We start from the raw sequence: 20,253 nt of genomic DNA, 5'->3' as shown, positions 1-20,253 counted from the left end.
TGAGAAATGCGTAATTAGGTGATTTTGTCCTGTGAATGTCATTGATTATATTTAAACAACTCTGGATTGTATACCTACTACACACCTAGGCTATATGGTATAGTCTATTGCTCCCAGGGTACAAGCCTGCACAGTATATTACTGTACAAAGCAGCATGAGATTAAGTCAAGTACAAGAGAAAATGATGCAATTGGACATGGTATGTATGAGGCTGCTGTCGGCCTACTGTTTCACAGCAAACATTTTTTTTATAACTAGAAATACACTCTTTAAAAATGATAAAATATATAATACATAATCCAGTAACAGACATACCTTATCAAGTATTATGTACTTGATAATTATACATAAATGTGCTATACTTTTGTTGTTGTTGTTAATCCTCATCTGAAAATATTATTCCATTGATTTTTAGAGAATGGAAGAGAGGGAGAGACAGAGAGAGAGAAACATCGATGTGAGAGAGATACATGAATTGGATGCCTCTGGCACATGACCTGACCCGGGCTGGGGATCCAGCCTGCAACCCCGTTACGTGCCCTTGACTAGAATTGAACCTGGGACCTTGCAGTCCACGGGCCGATGCTCTATCCACTGAGCCAAACTGACTAGGGCTATACCTTTTATTTTTTTTAAATTCTCACCTGAGGATATGTTTTTATTGATGAGAGAGAGAGAGAGAGAGAGAGAGAGAGAGAGAGAGAGAGAGAGAGAGAGAGAAATCAGTGTGAGAGAGAAACATCAATCCATTGCCTCCCCTACACACCCCTACCCAGACCAACCGAGACTGACCAGGAATTGAACCCACAACCTAGATACATGCTCTGACCAGGAATCGAACCCGCAACCTTTTGGTGTACCTGGGATGATGCTCCAACCGAGCCACCTGGCCAGGGCATACGTTTTATACTTATACTATTGGCAGCACAGTAGTTTGTTTACACCAGCAACACCACAAATGTGAGTAATGTGTTGCACTAAGATGCTATGATGGCTACAATATCACTAAGAGATAGGAATTTTTCAGCTCTATTTTGATCTTATGGGACCACCACTGTATATGTGGTCTGTTGTTGGCCAAAATGTTATGTGGCTGTATTTCCTTTTTATACTCCTATAACTTACGATGTAAATTTCCTCAGGGAATAACTAGTCATTTATACAAACATCTTATTTTGTCTCCACACTTTGCTCTTCCCAACTAGCGTAGTTCCTTACACATAATATGTGCTTAAAAATAACTAATGGATAAATCAATGAGTGAACAACTACACTCACTGGATGAAAGTCAGAAGACCTGTCTAGACCTATCTATGTAATTATAGGCAAATAGCTTATCCTCACTGGACCAAAAATTATGAGAAATAGTAGAGTGTTACCTAGGGAAATTTTAAAGCATAGAGTTAGCCCTTCCATTTTCCTCAAGGAAATAAACACTCAAGTATAACTATTTGTTCCAGACTCTGGCTTCTTCAGGGATACAGAATCAGGTCTAAGCATGGATAAAGTTTTCATCCTGGCCAGAAGCTTAGCTCAAGTGAATTGTTCAATGTGTGTAAAAGACCCAATAAACATGTAAGGTCTGAATAGGCTCATAATTAGAAAAATGTTGAGGGGTTGAATGTATGGAACAGAAAAATGTCAGTATTTATAAAGACAAATGTTGCAAATATAGGCTACAACAACACTTGGCTTCTTTATTTGAAAAAAGGTAAACTACACGAATATGAAATGTTAGGTATGTCTTCTATACTTGTGAGAATTTCCTTACATGATGATGCTACCACAGCTCTTTTCTAGCATTATTATCTAGTTTAATTATATTAAATATGTTGTGCTAAAATGTTTGCTCTCAATCTATTGATGTAAAATAGTCCCTTCCTGATCAAAAGATAGTGCGGGAGACTACACCCATAAATTAGCACCATAAGACAACAAGTTACTTATGCAACACATTTGTGCAATATTATTTCATTCCATATGTCCAGATTTTCTGCATTTTCTAGTTCAGACTAATCAGCAATTCTATCTCAAGCTGACTATCTGCCATATTCATGCCATGCACAGGACTCTCCAGAATAAGCACTGCATCTGCTAGACTTTATTACAGCTGAGTGACCATGTGACTAGGTCCTGGCCAGTCAGATGGAAGCAGAAGTCTTATGTAGCAGCTTATGGGAACCTTCCTTAAGAGACACCTGAATACTTAACAGATTCTCAAAATTAAATAGTATGACATTGCTAAGGGTTGGTGAGGATATGAAGCAACAGGAACTCTCAAACATTGTTGGTGAGAGTGGAAATTGGTACAATCACTTTGGAAAACAGTTTGATATTATTGAATAAATGTGAAGTTATGCATACTCAATAAACCAGAAATTCATTCTCAAATTTATATTCTAGAGAAACGTATATGTGTACTAGGATATGTGTAAAAGGATATTGGTAGCAGCATTATTTGTAATTGTCAAAAACTGCAATAATCCAAAGATCCATCAGCAGCAGAATGGATAGATAAGTTGAGGTATATTTATACGCTGGTATACTATTCAGCAAGAAATTGAATTAACATATACATACAACAACATCTACTGAATAGAAGCAAAAACCAAACTAACACAAATAGTAAGATTCAAAAATAGGCAAAACTATATCCTTTAGAAATGCATACTTGGGTGAAACTTTAAAGCAAGGCAAAGCAATGATTACCATAAAGTCAGGATTATAGTAATCTCTAGTTCTAGGGGGAGATTTCCTTTAGGGAGAGTTGTGATTAGAAAAGAAAACAGAGAGTTTCTGAAATTCTCAAAATGCTCTGTTTCTTCACTTGAGTGGAGGCTGCATGGATGTTTCTTAAAAATATATTTTTAGCCTGTACATTATCTTATGTATTTTCTAATGAACTAGAGGCCGGATCGGCCCCCTGCTGCTTCCGCCTCTGCCTCGTCCCCAGCCCCCTGAGGCTTGGTCCAGAAGGACGTCCAGAAGAACATCTGGTCTAATTAGCATATTATACTTTTATTATTATAGATATTACATTTTACAATTTTAATTACAGATATATAAAGAAACATTGTGCCCTTGGCCTCTCATCTTTTTCATTCCTTTCTCTATCCTGCTGCCTGAAACATAGATCCTGCCACCTGAGACCATGAAAGTAAGGATCACAGCGTAGAAATATCAGAGTAATGAGCCAGAAGGTAAGTCCCTGAGGACTTTGTGGGGCACAGCTGCCATATCAGTTCTGAATATTTTACCCCTTTCTTCACTTACATGAAAGAGAAATAAATTTTATATTATTTTAGAATTTTCTGTTATTTATATAGCCAAACCTATGATATGTACTAATATACCTATATACAAGATCTTCCAAAAGACCAACTATTCAATAGAAAAAGTGCCTGATCTCATAGACACATAAACATACATACACACACATATATACATAAATACACATACACAAACAGGCAATTAATTCATGGAAGAAAAATTCAAAGAGCTCATAAACATCCAAAAAGTATGTAATCTCCACAGTAATCAGAGAACTGTGAATTAAAACAAGATAGTATTTTTCATGCAGTAGATCAGCAAACATTTTTAAAAGCAATATATTAATTTCTGTTGAGTACTCAGGATATCGGTCCCTCTCAGGCACTATTAACATAAATTGCTATAAATTTTCAGAAGGTAAATTGGCAATATCTATTAAATTTGAAATGCTTTATCATTTGAGACAGCAAAGCAACACAATTCTATATCACAGGAATAAAAGCAACAATATTCAAGATCACATGTCCAAGAATTTTTATTGTGGCATAATTTGTCAAGGTAAAAAACTGGAAACAATCTGTTAAATCCAAAAGTAGTAGAATATTTGGATAAATCATGGCATTACCTTACTATGAAATATTATGCAGCTGTTAAAAATGAGTTAAAGTCTATATATCTTGATCTAGAAGTTTGTTTATGATGTATTGATTAGTGAGGAAAATTACCTATTTTTATATAATTGGTCAACCTATTTTGTGTATGCATGTCTATATATGTAAAAAGGTGTGAAAAAATACACCTCAGACTAACGATGGTTGCCTGGGACTTGGGGTAGTAATGGAGATTAGTTTTTCTATGTTCACCTTTGGATAGTTTTACTTGTTACAATGAGTATAACTAGGTGTTGCTTTTGTTTTATGTAATTTTAAATTGGTTTTATTAAAAGGTATACATCCAAGAATGCAAAGTAATTAATGTCCCTCAATGCAAGATGAACATCTTTGTAACCGATTATTGCCAAACATTAAGTCCACATCCCTGAAGCAAACTGCACAAACCTGTACAAAACAAAGAAGGTAACTTAAGAGAACCATGTGGTTTAGTTACTGACCTTTCACAATAAGCACTTAAGTTAATAATTAACTTGTAAGATAACCATGTGTTAGTAAAATAAATAAATGCATGTTACTTCTTGCAATCTTCTGGGAAAGAATGTAATGTCTAGCTTTGTTATGGAAAGGAAGGCAGGAGTTAAGAAACACAGAGAAAGGAACGATTCTTTTTCTTATCAGATGGGTCTAGAGATTCCCCAAGGAGTGTGTGAGTGAAGGCGTGGCTATAAATCAGGGTGCACAACCCTGACGTCCCAATTCTAACTCATCTTCCGGCCGCTCCTCAAATGTTCTTCCGCCAGCAAGGCACAGCCCACACCTGGCCAGACACCAGAGTCGGGCTTGCCTCCACCCTTTTTGCTTGGCTCTTTCCCTGAATCTGTTTGGTTGGCAAATCCTCTGCATTTTACCTCGGGAATGCTTCTGCCCTTGCCCTCCTTCTGGACACGTCGCCTTGGGCCAGGGTGATATCGTAACATTGGCGTGGCCACTGCGAAAGCAGCTCGGGCTCCTTCGCCAGGTCTCCCCGACCTTACTACCCAGCTGGCACCTGTGGCTTCCCACCACCTTCTCCACCTTCACCCTCCTTGGCTCTGGGTGACCTCGATCTTGCTCACCCCCAGGACCTCGGCGCTGACCGGGTCCCGCCCTCTGGCCTTCACGAGCCTGGGAACACCAGGAAGGAGCAACCGCTTCCGGGAAGTGCCGCCGGAGCCTGAGGGGCGGGCCTGTTCTTGGCCTGGCTGGCCAATGGGGACGCTGAGATCGGGGTCAGAGGTCACAGGTCCCGTGGGCGGGCATTTTCTCCAGCGAAGATCGGTAGGAAGCTGTTTTGCCTCAGGTAGAGAAGGTCAGAGAGGCCGGAGAGAGGAGGGAGGGAGGGGTGTTCTTGACGGAGGAGAAGGGAAGTTCGGGGTGGGCTGGAGTATGGCAGCTCTGAAATCCCTGGAAAACAGAATTAGGTGACTGTGGGGACAAGACCTCAGAGCCAGCGTCCACCTCACCTCCTTCGGCTGGAATAGATAGAGGATGGGAAGGGCACAGAAAGGCCCATAGGGCTTCATTCAAGACACTACCTAGAAGTTGTGTAGTTTAAACAATATGAGGAAATATTGAATATTGACATTTTGAATTGCTCTTCCGCAGTTTTATTTAGTTAAAGTGTCATTTTTATGTGACGGAGTGAGGAAGGGGAGGAATCTGATGCTGTAGGCCAGTGCGAGGAGATTCACACTCACCTGTGTGTGGTCTGACGCAATCTTGGAAATTGCATGCATTGTATATATGTACACCTTAAACATATACAGTTTTTATTTTTTAAATATATTTTTATTGATTTCTATGATGAGAGAGAATCATTGGTTGGCTGCCTCCTGCACGCCCCCTGCTGGGATTGCGTCTGCAAACCCGGCATGTGCCCTGGCCAGAATCAAACCGTGGCCTCCTGGTTCATTAGGTCGATGCTCAACCACTGAGCCGCGCCAGGCGGGCATATCTACAGTTTTTAATTTGCCAATTATACCTCAGGAAAACTGGGGAGGAAAAATCTTGGGAAAGCGTACTTTTCCACCTGGTGCATAAGCACCTGACCTAATTATTTGTATTTATTTCCATTTTGGCCCAATAGATGCAGGTCAGTAGGTAGCACAGGAGAAATAAAATATTTAAAAACAGGTAAGGAAAAATATTTCAGGAACTGCTGCTGTTCAGAAGTTGGCTATTTTTAAATACATTTTCTCTAACCATGATTTGCTTATTCCACCCCACCCCCCTTGTCTTTGATTTTAGAAATAAACCTATTTATCTTCCTATTCATCCACCACTATAAGATGGATTCCAATATCTGGAATGCAATAACATTAAATTGCAGATTAAAGAAATTCTATCAATATATATAACATAGTGTCTTATTTAAGTACTATATATTTAGATGAGTTTAAATGATTAAGTTCAATACAACAGTAATTATTGTTTAAGGTAGTCAATGAGCATGATGAATCTAAAATAGAAATACTGGAAAATTTAAGAAGTTCAAGGAAGGAAAATTTAAGGTAACTATTGACAAACTGAATGGATAGACTAGGTAGAGTTCGTTTTTAACTTATGTTTAATATAGTTTTATTGATTTCAGAGAGGCATCTATAATAATAAAAGCGTAATATGCTAATTAGACCGGACAGCTGAACGACCTTCCGGATTTCCTTCCAGACGACCTTCCGGACAAAACCGGGGCTGCAAGGGCCGAGGCAAGCCACCACGACTGTGAGGGCCAAGCCCCTAGCACGAATTTCGTGCATCGGGCCGCTAGTCAATGATAAAAGAGAATCATTGATTAGCCACCTCCTGCATGCCCCACACTGGGGACTAAGCCCACAACCCCGGGCATGTGCCCTGACCAGGAATCAAACTGTGATCTCCTGGTTCATAGGTTGATGCTCAACCACTGAGCCACACTGACTGGGCATGTTTATTGGTTTTTAGAGACAGAGGAAGGATGAGGGAGAAAGAGAAACATCCATATAAGAGCGAAACATCGATTGGCTACCTACAGGGGATTGAGACCACAACCTGGGCATGTGTCCTGCCTAGGAACTGAACTGGTAACCCTTTGGTGCATGGGAAAACACCCAACCAATTGAGCCACACCAGCCAAGGCAGGCTTTTTATTTTCTAAAACAGCAGAATTTCCCAAATCCTACTTCACTGCTTCAGCACAGTTTTGCCCTTGGTTATTCAATTTCAAAGTCACTTAAGAAATACGGTTATTTTGAGAAAACTACTCTACCAATTTTGTAAACTCTAGCCTCTTTTGCAACAAAATGATCACACTAAATATATTTCAATCTCCCAACTAGAAGTTGTGTGAATTCAACAATGTGAAAATTTTTATATCAACATATTTATATATTAGCTATTAATCTTTAATAAGTATTATCTTCATAATTAATTTTCTATCATTCAGAGCCTTTTTTTAATGAATGACCAAAGTTTTGTGATTAAGAATGATTTGTATGTTTCTGCTATTTTACCAGCATTTAATTTAATTTTTATTTTTCCAGATGTTGAAATTTGTACTGCTTTGAAAGGAAGAAGAAATGTTTTCAATATTCAAATATCATGCAATAGACTATTTATACGAGGTAGGATGTTACTGGATCACCACCTTTTTACTAAGAATTGTGATATAAAAAGTGCTATCTGCATTCACTATATGATTATGATAATTTTGCAACTGTCCTTGGATTCATCCTCGGTGTGGTTGCTTTGAGATTTATTTAAAATTACTTATTACCTTAAAAATGGCAGTTTGGGAAAAATAATTGACAATATAACATACAATTAAAACTCTTAGGGGGAAAAAAGGAAATGGCAAGTTTGGGCTGCTTTTATGAATAATCTTGAGTAATCTTTATTGAAAGGAGTGGGAGGGAAAGGCAATCTCAGTTATTTTTATGATAAAATAACAGTAACAGCATGTATTGACCACTTCCTATGGGCCAGGTACATTGTTTATTTGATGGGTTATATCATTTGATCATTTGCTCTTGTGATGGATTATGTCATTTGATCATCATAACTACTTGAGGTAGATACTATTATTATAAAGGTTTTACAATTTTAAAGGTTAGGAAACTAATGTCTAGAGCAGTTGAATAGTTTGTACAAAGCTGAGAGTCAACCAAGGCACATTGTTAAGAACTAACTGGAGTACTTATCATACAACAGTTCACTGTTCTTATGATCTTAATTGACAAGTTAAATTTTTGTTTTTTTATAACCTTGACCCCATCTACCAGGAAAAAAAATTACTCCAATATAACCAAAATTGTGTTACATTTTACAGAAAATAAAGGCATCTTCAGGTTTTCTTTTTCCTTCATAAGTGAGGGAGGCAAGTGTGTCATTATGACATATATATGGTAAGGAATCAGAGGTCATTGTTATACAAATATATTTATGAATATACTAGAGACCCAGTGCATGGATTTGTGCACTGGTGGGGTCCCTCAGCCTGGCCTGTGGGGATCATGCCAAAACTTGCTCTCCGACATCCTCCGAGGGGTCCTGGATTGTGAGAGGGTGCAGGCCAGGCCAAGGGACCCCACTGGTGCACAATCAGGGCTGGCAACGGACTGCGGGAGGGCCCTAGGACGTGTCCAGCTCGTCTCATCCAGTCCCAATTGGCTGGACCCCAGCAGCAAGCTAACCTACCAGTTGGAGCATCTGCTCCCTGGTGGTTAGTGTGCATCACAGCAACTGGTCGAATGGATAGTTGGACACTTAGCATATTAGGCTTTTATTATATTGGATTGGCCACTTGTAAAATTAGTCTATAGTCAAACATCTTCAAACTTTAATCTTGCCCATAGTATCTTAATTTCTTGTTCAAATACAGTACAAATATGACACTAATAAATGGCAACTCTTATAAAAAATGCAGGATTTTGTAGAATTCATGAAAACATTGTTGAAGAACTACTCAAATAGCAGGTAAACCTATTATCAAATGAGGATCTTGCAAAATTAGATCAGTTAACAAACAAAAAGAAGAGAATGGTTTGAATATCAGAGTCAGAGATACCTTGGGAAAATTTGACTAAATCCTCAAATACTTTCTAAAAATATCTTTTTTATGATCAAAGGTGAAGTAATGACTAGTATCATGCATATCATCACATAATATAGTTTGTGGGGAAATTATGACAAAACTATTATAATTATAAACTAATTATAAACAAAATTTTGTTAGGTATAAAATTTAATTTTTATAGGTTGTTGTTTTTTTTTAGATAAAGTACGAATCAAGCTGTTTTTCCTTCTTACTGTGAACCTTTGATTCTCAAATAAATTACTTTAACTGATCTTTTCTTTGTACCATTTATTCTTGGATAATGAGGACCTGTTATTTAATATGTTTTAACATCTTCAGCAAACATAAAACTCTTGGGGAATTATGCAAGAAGCAATCATTTGTTCAACTTCCTAAAATAATGAACTCTGTGGGAAATTGAGAGTCATTGAGGGAAGACTTCGTAGAGGATCTATTGCTTAAGACAAGCCTTGAAAGACGAATAGGATGTTGATAGCTAGAGAAGTCTAGTAGGGCATTTTTCAGAGGCAAACAATAACCATGGTGTGCCTGGTAAGGAAGTGACTGCTAAATGTTAAGGGAGGTAATAAGGAGACAAGTCTATTTAAAGAGAACAGTTAGTATTAGAGATAAAACTGGAAAGTAAAGGCAGAATGGAATTATAGAGAACTTCGATTTACAAGTTTGCTTAGCTGATTTAACATTCTTTTAAAGAACTAGCTTTATTTATTAGAGTTTTTAAAATTAGAAAAACATTTGATGATTCTCACAAGTGAAATAGTGCAAAGACATAGAAGAAAAATATTAAGACAGCTATGTTTTACTAAGTGGAAAAAACCACATTGCTAAATGGTATATAAATGATGTGATCCCATTTTTTGTCAAACACACCACACACACACACACACACACACACACACATTTTGGCCTAACCTGGAAAAAAAAAAAAAAGACTGTAGGAAACTACACCAAACTATTACTGATATTACCAGGAACCTTAATTTTCTCAGTATATGGTTCTGTGTTATTTTATATTTTATAATGAGCATATATTACCTTTAAATAAAAATATAAAATAACACACCTGGCTGGTGTGGCTCAGTTGGTTGAGCATCGCCCCATGCACCAGGAGTTCACTGGTTCGATTCCAGGTAAGGGCACATGCCTGGTTTGCAGGCTCAATCCCCAGTAGGGAACGTGCAGAAGGCAGCCAATCTATGTTTATCTCTCATTGATGTTTCTCTCTGTCCCTCTCTCTTCCTTTCTGAAATAAATAAAAACATATATATATATATATACACACACACATATACACATGTATATATATATATTTAAAAGCAGTGGTTATCTGGGGATTTTATTTAAAAAAAACATGTTTAAAAGAATAGAGAATTTTAATATTCTGAATATTGATAGATAAATATGTAAAATATGTTTAATATATTAAAATATTTTATAATCTTGCTTTCTTACATAGAATGTAGTTAGGAAGAAGTTTTGCAGAGATGCTTTATTGCTTCGAATCCCTTCATGTTTATATCAAGATGGAAATTATTATGCAGAAGTTATTGATCATAAATTTAGGAGGCCATGGACAAGAGGTATGTTTTATTTTTATTTCTTAATAATCTATTTTAAAAATTATTTTAGAGTTTAGCACAGTAAATTAAGAAAATATAGTGCTTTTCTCATTTTATTTAATGAAAACTTATTTATTTGGTTGGCAAACTAAGGAATTGAAAAGCTTATTCTAGAAATGAATAAAAGATAAGACAATAGTTAACGTGATATGAAATTTTAGGAGTAGGGAGTGCTATTTCTGAATATGATTAGGGAAGGACTTCTATGAAGAGGTGGACATTTGAGTTGAGATCAGAATGATGAAAAGGCAGCAACCATAAAAAGATGGAGAGAAGCCTTTCACGCAAATGTAAAGTTCCTGACTCAGGGATAAACTTGATGTGTGTAAGGACCAGAAAATTAGGCCATTGTGACTGGCTCATGAAAAGGGGGCGATCTGAGAAGTAGGCAGTTTCTAAAAGATATAAGGTTTTGAAGCCCATAACATGGAGTTTGTTTATAGTACGGCTAATGTGGTAAGTCATTGAACAGTTTTAGGACAGGGAGCGACATAACCTGATTTAAGCTTTAGAAAAATTATTCTAGTTGTCTAGAGGATGGAAGGGATAGTGATTGGGAGCCAAGAGTTGAAGACAGGAGAGTCAATCTGGAAGTTATTGTAGTGGTTCAGAATCTAGACTACCAGGTGAATCTATATATAGAAGATGATGGTGGCTTGGACTAGGCTTATAATAATGGATATGTGAGAAGTGGTTGAAATTGGGTTTACTTTAGAAGTCTAACCAACAGTGAGAGGGTTAAAAAAGTAGAAGATTAAAAAATTTCTTTAAGTTTCAGACCTGAGCAACTGGGTGGATGGCAGTGCTATTTCCTAAGATAGGAAAAGGCTCATAGGAAAGCCAATTTGTATCTCATAGGCTGCAATCAATAGCTCTGCTTTTGCCAGATTAAAATGCCTATTAGACATCTAAATGGAGACATAAAGAAGGCAATTGATTATATTAATCTTGAGCACAGCTAGAGCTTCAGATTGGAGTCATTGATATGTAAATTGCACATAAACTCATGGAACTAGATGACATCACTGAAAGCATGAGTATAGATGGAACAGAGAGCCTAGGACAGAGCCTTGGAACATTCCAACAGTTAAAAGGCTGATAAAGAAGGAGGAATCACCTAAGAAGACAAGTGAGAAAGAAAACCCAAATGTGTGTGGTGGTGTAGAACTCTAAAGAAGGTGTTTCAAGAAAGGAGAAGTAGTCAAAAACATTGGTCCCTGTTAAAGGTCAAGTAAGATGATGATAGTGAGTTGACCATTAGCTTGACTAAATTTAGGGCATTGCTGACCTCAGTAAGAGAGATTTCACTAGAATACTGGGTAAGAAAGCCTAATTAGAGTATGTTGAGAAGAGAATGAGAAGTGGAAGTGAGATGGTAAAGACAACTCTTTCGAGGAATTTTGCTATGAAACAAAGTAAAAAAGGGAGAATTGAGGTAAAGAGCATGTTTTTGTTTTCTTGGTTGTTGTTTTTTTTGTGTGATTTAAAAAATATGTGTGTGATAAGAAAAGAGACTATAAAATATTTGCCAGTGGCAATTATCTTGGTAAAAATAAAATATTGATGTAGGAAAGAAAAAGGATAACTTAATAAAAGGGGGTAGTATCAAGAGCACAATCGGAGGAGTTGGTATGAAGAGGTAGGGTAGTTCTTTCATTGTGATAGATAGGAAGGCAGGGTTTGTACGTACTAAGCCACTGAGATGGTAGAGCTGGTGGTGAAAGATGAGGTGATTCTTGATTTATATCAATTTTCTATGTTAAAGCAAGGCCATAGACTGAGAGTTGATAAGGGAATGAGTATTGAAAATTTGAGGGGAGAAGTGTTAAATAGTTAGTTGTCTTCAAAAATGAAAAAGCCAGATTTATTTGGAAGTTATATTATTATCATCTATCAACATTGGATGCCCTTTTGAAATTTATGGTCATAATTTGAAATGAGTTCATTTGGCATGGCTGGGAGACCTTTCCCCCAATAATTTTCAGCTGCTCTAGAGTACTTACACAAAGTGGAGAGTTGGGGAAAACCTTGTAAGTTAGTATAAGAGAAAAAGAGGCAACTGAAGAGTCTTTCAAGGAAGTGGTAATAGGGCTTCCATGGAACCTAAACTGAGAAAGTGAGGATATGAGAGAGCATGAATAATATAAAAATGATGGGTCAATGGATTGAAGGTCTTAATCGGGTTGCAATAGCTTTTATCAAACTGTTTCTCTAAAAGTGCAGAAGGAAAAAATGAGTTTATAATTTCTTCCTGCTTATTTTCCTTTTCATCTTTTAAAAAATAATAACACCCAAAATTTATTAGGCTCTTATAATATTTCAAGTACTGTTCTAAAGCAAATTACATTTAATGTCTCATCACATTTAATTTTTATAAAAACACTATGAAAAAGCTATTACTATTTCTAATTTGTAGTTAAGGAAACTGAGGTATAAAGAGGCTAAGAAATTTACCCAAGATCATATAGTTAATAAGTAGCAGTACAAGTATTAAAAACCAGGCAGGGTGATTCTAGAACTCGTACTCTGCATAAAAGATTTCCACTAGCCCTAACCGGTTTGGCTCAGTGGATAGAGCGTTGGCCTGCGGACTAGAGGGTCCCAGGTTCGATTCTGGTCAAGGGCATGTACCTTGTTTGCGGGCACATCCCCAGTGGGGGGTGTGCAGGAGGCAACTGATCGATGTTTCTCTCTCATCGATGTTTCTGACTCTCTGTCCCTCACCCTTCCTCTCTGTAGAATCAATAAAATATATTTTTAAAAAAAAGATTTCCACTAAACTTTCATATTTTTTCAGTGAGGCACAGACTCAGATGTTGAGTGATTTGTTCAAGAAAACAAAACTAGTAAGAAGTAACATTGGAAGTAAAATACAGGTCATTTGACTCTTCCTTTACTCAGTTGCTTTATTTGATATTAGTATATAACACAGCTCCTGTCCTTAAGGAACCAAGGGTCTAATTTGGAAGACAAGTATAGATACACACAATTTTAATATGTGACTGAATATGATTAAGTACCAGAGGAGTACTGCTGACAATATTACTGCCCTTCATGGTGAATACATTAGAGTGAGTTGGAATGGTTAATAAAGGCTTTATGAGGAGTAATATGAGCTGTTGAACAACATGATCTGGGACGATAGTGCTGTATAAGCAAAAGAGAGGCTGTAAAAATAGGATGGTATCTTCTGGTGATATTGTTCTGACTGTAATTGAGGGATTTGGGTAAGGATGGGGTGGGGGTCATAGTAATGAGATTAATTGTTTGAATATTTGGAATCTGGTATAACTTTGGGGGAAACTACATGATGAACAAATAAAGGTAACACCATAATTGGCTTCCTTGTATTAAGTGTAAAAGAAAATTCTGAAAGCTAACGTTTACTATTCTCCTTTCTAGTCTCAGCTGTTTCAGTTTGGGGAATGACAGATAGCTCAATCTTGGACCAATGGAAAGCAAGCCTCATTGGGGAGGAATTCCTTGAGAAGTATGTGTCCTTAACCTCAAATTTTCCTTTTACATCTAGAAGTTAAACAGTAAATCCTCAAGACAACCAAAGAGAGAAGATCCTTTCCTTTATATCCTCACATATCTTCTTCCTTTTTTATTTTTATTTTTATGTTTTGTTGTTAATCCTCACCGAGGATATTTTTCCATTGATCTTTGAGAGAGGGAAAGCAGAGAGAAACATCGATGTGAGAGAAACACATCAATTGGTTGCCTTGCTCGTGCCCTGACCAGGGCCTGGGCTGGGGAGGAGCCTACAACTAAGCGCTTGACCAGAATCAACCCCAGGACCGATGCTCTATCCACTGAGCCAAACAAGATCGGGCAGATCTTCTTTTATCAGAAGAAAAAGCCTTAATCTGACCAAAAAGGAGAGGTTAATAGAAGTGACTTATATTCTCTTTTTATCCTTCCCTCATTTATCATATATTAACTGTTCTCTATGCATTTATGTTACAAAGACAGACAGAAATAAATATTATGCTTTTATTCAATGAGTATACTTTGTGTAGAAAGTGTATATAGAAAATTCTTTATATTAAAATCAGTCTTTTCCCCTGTAGTATAAATGCAGATGTAAGGCTGTTTTCTAACATACCTTGTCAAAATGTTATTTATTATTAGTTCCGTCACTTATCAAATATTTACTGGATACCATCCTGTGTGCTGAATACAAGATACAAAAAATGAATAAGCCAGCTCTATTCACAAAGAACATATGAAATAGAGATATGAATAAGAAAATATGAAATAGAGATTTATAAATACATAATTACAATACAGTGTGGGAAGTACAATGGCAGATATAGGAACACAGAAGATAATATGAGGAAGAACATCTAACCTATTCAACATTATTAATGTAGATTCAAATTAGAGATTTCAGTGCAAATGTAAATAATTTACCCTCTTGCTTCATGCAGAGTGCTGATCAGACCCAGGAAGGATTTAGTTATTATTCATATTTTCAAGTTTTAGTAATTAAAGTTTTCCTTAGTTGCACTTGAAAGGAAGAACCAATTTAAATGTGTCTAGACTGTAAATACAGAGAAGCCCAATATACCATTTCCATCATCTAAGAATTTAAAGTCAGGTTAGGAAGATAATATATAAACATAGGAAAAATTAAGAAGATAATTAAATGATAATCAAAGATGATCATCATAAGATTACAAGGCATAAAGACCAATGCAGAGTATCTATTACATGACTGAATTCCTGAGCAGTGAGGAAGTAGACAGGTATAGTGCAAAGAGTTCTGCATTATGAATTAAAAAATGTGGATTTCAAGTCTTGATTTGAAAAGTCAAATACTAATTGACAAAGCATTTGATCTGACTGTCACTTTCTTTGTCAGTGTAATGATGATGGATCAATGCTTCTCAAACTTTAATGTACATATGAATCACCTGAGGCTCTTATTAAAAATGGCAATTCTGATTCAGTCATCTGTGTTGGGGCCTGAGATTCTACACTTCTAAGGTGTGCTGATGCTGTTGGTCTAAGAACCTACATTGAGTAACAAGGCTGTGCATTTATAAGCAAGAGAGATCAGCTTCACAAAGAAGTAGGAATTGAGCTTGAGCTAGACATTGAAGGAGAAAACTACTTGGAAGCATTTCAGGCAAAGGAAACAGCATGTCTGAAGGCACAGAGGCAGGAATATGATATAAGTACTTAGCAAAGGCAATGATCAGGCTACCTTGGCTCAAACCAAAGATTCATATGTGAGAGAAATGGGAGGCCCTACAGGAATGGACACCCCATCTAATCTGACCATCCATTCATTTTGCAGTACCAGTATGTAGTCCATGGCAAAGCAGATTGAACCTCTGGCACCACCTAGAATAAGATTTCTCAGCCTCCCTGTAGCCAAACCTAGCCATTTGACCCAAGTTCTTCCCATTGGGATAGAAGCAAAAGAGGCTTATGCAGTTTCTGGGGAATGTCCTTAAAAGGAAGTGGCATGTTTTTCTCCTTCAGTTTTCTCCTTCCTGATGCTGGAATACAGATGTAATGACTGGTTCCAGCAACCACCTTGGACCATACTGACAAGAACTAAATCTAGGCATGGCAGAGTCTAACAGAAGGGGCCTTAGGCCCTGACAAATTGTAGAATTGCCTTGCTAGCCATGAACTTCAAATCTCCAGACGTTTTGTGTGTGTGTAAGCCACTATTAAGTTCAATTTTTGTCGCATAGAGTAAAATTTAATTTAAAAATATATATATATTTTATTGATTTTTTACAGAGGAAGGGAGAGGGATAGAGAGCTAGAAACATAGATGAGAGAGAAACATCAATTAGCTGCCTCCTGCACACCTCCTACTGGGTATGTGCCCGCAACCAAGGTACATGCCCTTGACTGGAATCGAACCTGGGACCCTTCAGTCCCCACTGAGCCAAATCGGTTTCGGCTAAAATTTAATTTTTAATTGACTATATTTTATAGTAGGTTTTGGTTCACAGCAAAATTGAGCAGTAGGTACAGAGAAAATGATTCAGCTTAGTTTCCTAATGGAACTTAAGAATAAAATCCTGATCATTAGCACTACCTAGATTTCCTAAATCTTGCTTTTCCTCTCTGTCTCACCTCTCTTTGTTTCTTGTTTCTATTTTTGTTACTTCTTAATATTGATTCTAAGGCCTCAAATTATTTTACTTTTACTAATTTGTGTCTTAATATATATGGGCAATTTTTGCCAGGCGTATCTTGAGAAAACAATTAGATAAGTACACAAAGATATTCCTTGCATTATAATAGAAAACAATTTAAAAACTTTAAATTTTCAACAATAGGGAACTGGTTGAATAAATTATGATTTACCAATATAATTGGATCCTGTCCATCCATTCAAAAATGAAGTGAATGTACATTGATTGACATATAAATGTACTCATGCTTTACTGTTTAGCAGAAGAACAGGTTACAGAATACATGAATCCACTTTGCTTTAGAAATATTCAACATAGCCCATGGACACAGACAATAGTGTAGTGAAGACCTGGGGGCGTGGGTAGGGGCTGGGCGGAGAAGGGTAAAGAGGGGGGAATGGGAGACATCTGTAATACTGTCAATAATACTAGTAAATATCCTATAGAATAAAAGCCTAATAAGCAAATTGACCAAACGGCAGAACCACCAGTTGCTATGATGTTCACTGACCACCAGGGGGCAGACACTCAATGCAGGAGCTGCCCCCAGCCCTCAGGCCCCCAACTGGCAGTGGCGGTGTGGGGTGGGGCCAGTGAGCGGGCAGCACCAGGTCAGCCAAGGCAGGTGCCAGCAGGGGCCCCTAATCGCCCCGCCAGTCACCCCACAGATCAGCCCTCATCATCAGCCAGGAATAGGGACCCTACCCGTGCATGAATTTTGTGCACTAGGCCTCTAGTATATATAATAAAAATATTAAAACTACAAAAATACATAATTTTTAAATTTATTTCTTGAGTGGTGGGGCTATGGGTAATTTTTCTCTGTATCTGTTGAAATTTGGTATTTTTTTTCTATAGTGAATATATGCTATTTGTTAACAAAGATGTTTGAAAATAGGACATACATAAAATCAATAATTTTACAATGTCATAGAAAAACAATTACAGGAATGGTGACTCAGATTAACTGTGAATTTGAAGAAATTGTTCCAAGTTCAAACCCAAACTCCCAAATTGAAGTCGATGAAGACATCTTACACATTCAGAAGGACTATACTGAAGTCTTTACACCTGTTAGCTATTCAGAAAAATGTCCAGCATTTCAAGCACAGAACCAAGGTAAAATATTTATTTCCATTATTTTAAAATATTTCTTACTAATATTCAGATTTAGCCCAGTGAATTTTGTTTTATTAGATTAAGATTTTTATTTTATTGAAAATATCCACCTGCAAAATTATAATTCTAAGCTTTGCCACATTAGGGAAATATTTTCCCTTTTATATTAATTCCCTATTGTAAGTTAGGTTTTTGAAGTTTAAGTGTGTTGGGCCTCAAAATAGCCTCAGAGATTTGATCATAGTGTGCTCACAGCATATCGCTGTAATAATATTAACATATGGGTATGGATCTGATGACACAGAAATCTGGTATAATATTAAATTAGTAGATTATTAAGTGGTGCTTTTATTTTCTAAAATATCCTAAAGATTTTCAATGTCATCACATATGTGAAACCATAATTCAAAGTACAGATGGAATAATTTCAATATTATGTCAGGAAATTTGCTCAGTTTTTACAAATTTACCAAAAGCAATAATTAAAAGTATATTTTATCCAAAATACATCCCAAATCTTTCATAGTATTAAAGGGTGCTGAATTCTTCCAACCTCATAATAACTTGCTAAGAGCTACCTTCCTTGTATGTAAGCCTATTCCCTTTTTAAATGAAAAAACTTAAGGCTCTATTATATAACTAAAGACCCAATGCACGAAATTCGTGCAAGAGTAGGCCTTCCTTCCCCCGGCTGCTGGCACCGGCTTCTCTTGCAGCCCCAGCTTCATCCATAACTGGTCTAATTAGCATATTACGCTTTTATTATTATAGATTGGTATCATTTAAGATATGCTATAGTTTGAGTATGGAAAATAAATTGGTTGATTTGCTGCTGTTTTTATGTAGATACATAAATTGTATATAAATTTTTAGTGTTGGTAAATAGGTGTGAGATGCTGTATAGAGAGTTAAATCCCTCTCATAGTTTCAGAAGAAAGAGAGTGATTGCATTAAAGATTAAACTTCAACACATGGTATAGTAGGAAGAGCCTGAATTTACAATCAGAAACTTTGACCACAGTCCAAACCCACCCTTAAAAAGTGGTACAAGTTTGGGACAGTTGTTAAAAATGTCATGGTGGTTTTCAATTTTCTTCTATAATTTCTTTCTTTTAATGTATTCTTTTAATTTCTTATAAAAATTTTGTGGGGATCAAATAATATACTAGTATATGTACATGTAAAGAGATGGTTTGTAAAAAATAACAGGCTACCCAGACATAGCTATTATTATTAATGTGGCAAACTAGAAGCCATTATTGGCAAATTTTATAATAGCTACTGTCTGCTAGAATTAGAATCTTCTTTATGATTCACTGAATGAAAATATGACTGAGTTTCCCAAAGCAACAGACTCATAGATACAGAGAACAAACTGATGGTTGCAAGATGGGAGCGGGGCTGGAAAAAGTGAAGGAATTGGCAGTTACAAAAAAGTTAAGGGGATGTACAGTATAGTATACCCCTATATTCCCATGGAGTCAATAGTATTGTATTAACTATGTATGGTGCCAGGTGAGTACTAGACTTATGGTGGGGGATGATTACTTTGTAAGTTATATAAATGTCTAACCACTATGCTGTATACATGACACTAATATAATATTGAATGTCAACTGTAATTGAAAAATAAATATTTTTAAATACATATGAATTATTCATATCTTATACTTCCTTAGGGGTCCTATTTCATTATATTTCCTTCTTTTTAAGGCTGAACAATATTCCCTTGTGTATACATGTACACCACATTTTCTTTATCCATATCTGTCAACGGACACTTAGGTTGCTCCCATACCTTGGCCATAATGAATGCTGCAGTGAACATGGGCGTACAGATATCTCTTTGAGATAGTGATTTCGTTGGCCATCTGTTTCTTCCTTTACAACATTTATAACTTTCTTTGTCTCGCTGTGCTGACTGAAACTTCCAGTACATTCTTCAACAAAAGCAGAGAAAAACAAGACCCTTGTCTTGTTTCTGACATAAAGGAAGTCCTTTAACTTTTCGCCATTAAAAATTATGTAAATACCATTTCATTGTTTACGTCGTTTTAAATGAATCATTTTTAATGTTACATTATTCTCAATGGTAAAATGTTAGAGAATTTACTTTATTGGGTTGGGGAAGCTACTTTTTGTTCTGAGTTCGCTAAGAGCATTTGACCATGAATGAGGATTGAATTTTACTAACATTTTTCTATAACTATTAAGATATCTACATCTTAAATATATAGAATGTCTCTTTCTCTAGGTTTAGATTATAGGACTAAAAAGTTATAGTCCTATAATCTTAACATTTAAAAATACTGTAACACATATACAGCATGATCACAATAGTAAAACAATTTATGTT

At 36.4% G+C, this 20,253-nt stretch overlaps 1 protein-coding gene across 1 annotated transcript in view; it reads left to right on the top strand.

Moving 5' to 3' along the window:
* The first annotated feature begins 7,450 nt into the window (after positions 1 to 7,450).
* SHOC1 (shortage in chiasmata 1) overlaps positions 7,451 to 20,253 on the top strand; it is a 62,637-nt gene continuing 49,834 nt past the window's right edge. Inside the window, exons 1-4 of the mRNA XM_028145835.2 lie at positions 7,451 to 7,523; positions 10,452 to 10,575; positions 14,017 to 14,104; positions 17,713 to 17,897. Coding sequence (XP_028001636.2) covers positions 7,479 to 7,523; positions 10,452 to 10,575; positions 14,017 to 14,104; positions 17,713 to 17,897 — 442 coding nt within the window. The 5' untranslated portion in view covers positions 7,451 to 7,478. The remainder of the gene's footprint in view (positions 7,524 to 10,451; positions 10,576 to 14,016; positions 14,105 to 17,712; positions 17,898 to 20,253) is intronic.

Source organism: Eptesicus fuscus, chromosome 15 (genome assembly GCF_027574615.1).
Source record: "Eptesicus fuscus isolate TK198812 chromosome 15, DD_ASM_mEF_20220401, whole genome shotgun sequence".
NCBI classification, from domain to species: domain Eukaryota; kingdom Metazoa; phylum Chordata; class Mammalia; order Chiroptera; family Vespertilionidae; genus Eptesicus; species Eptesicus fuscus.
This window is presented reverse-complemented; position numbering and strand designations above follow the sequence as displayed.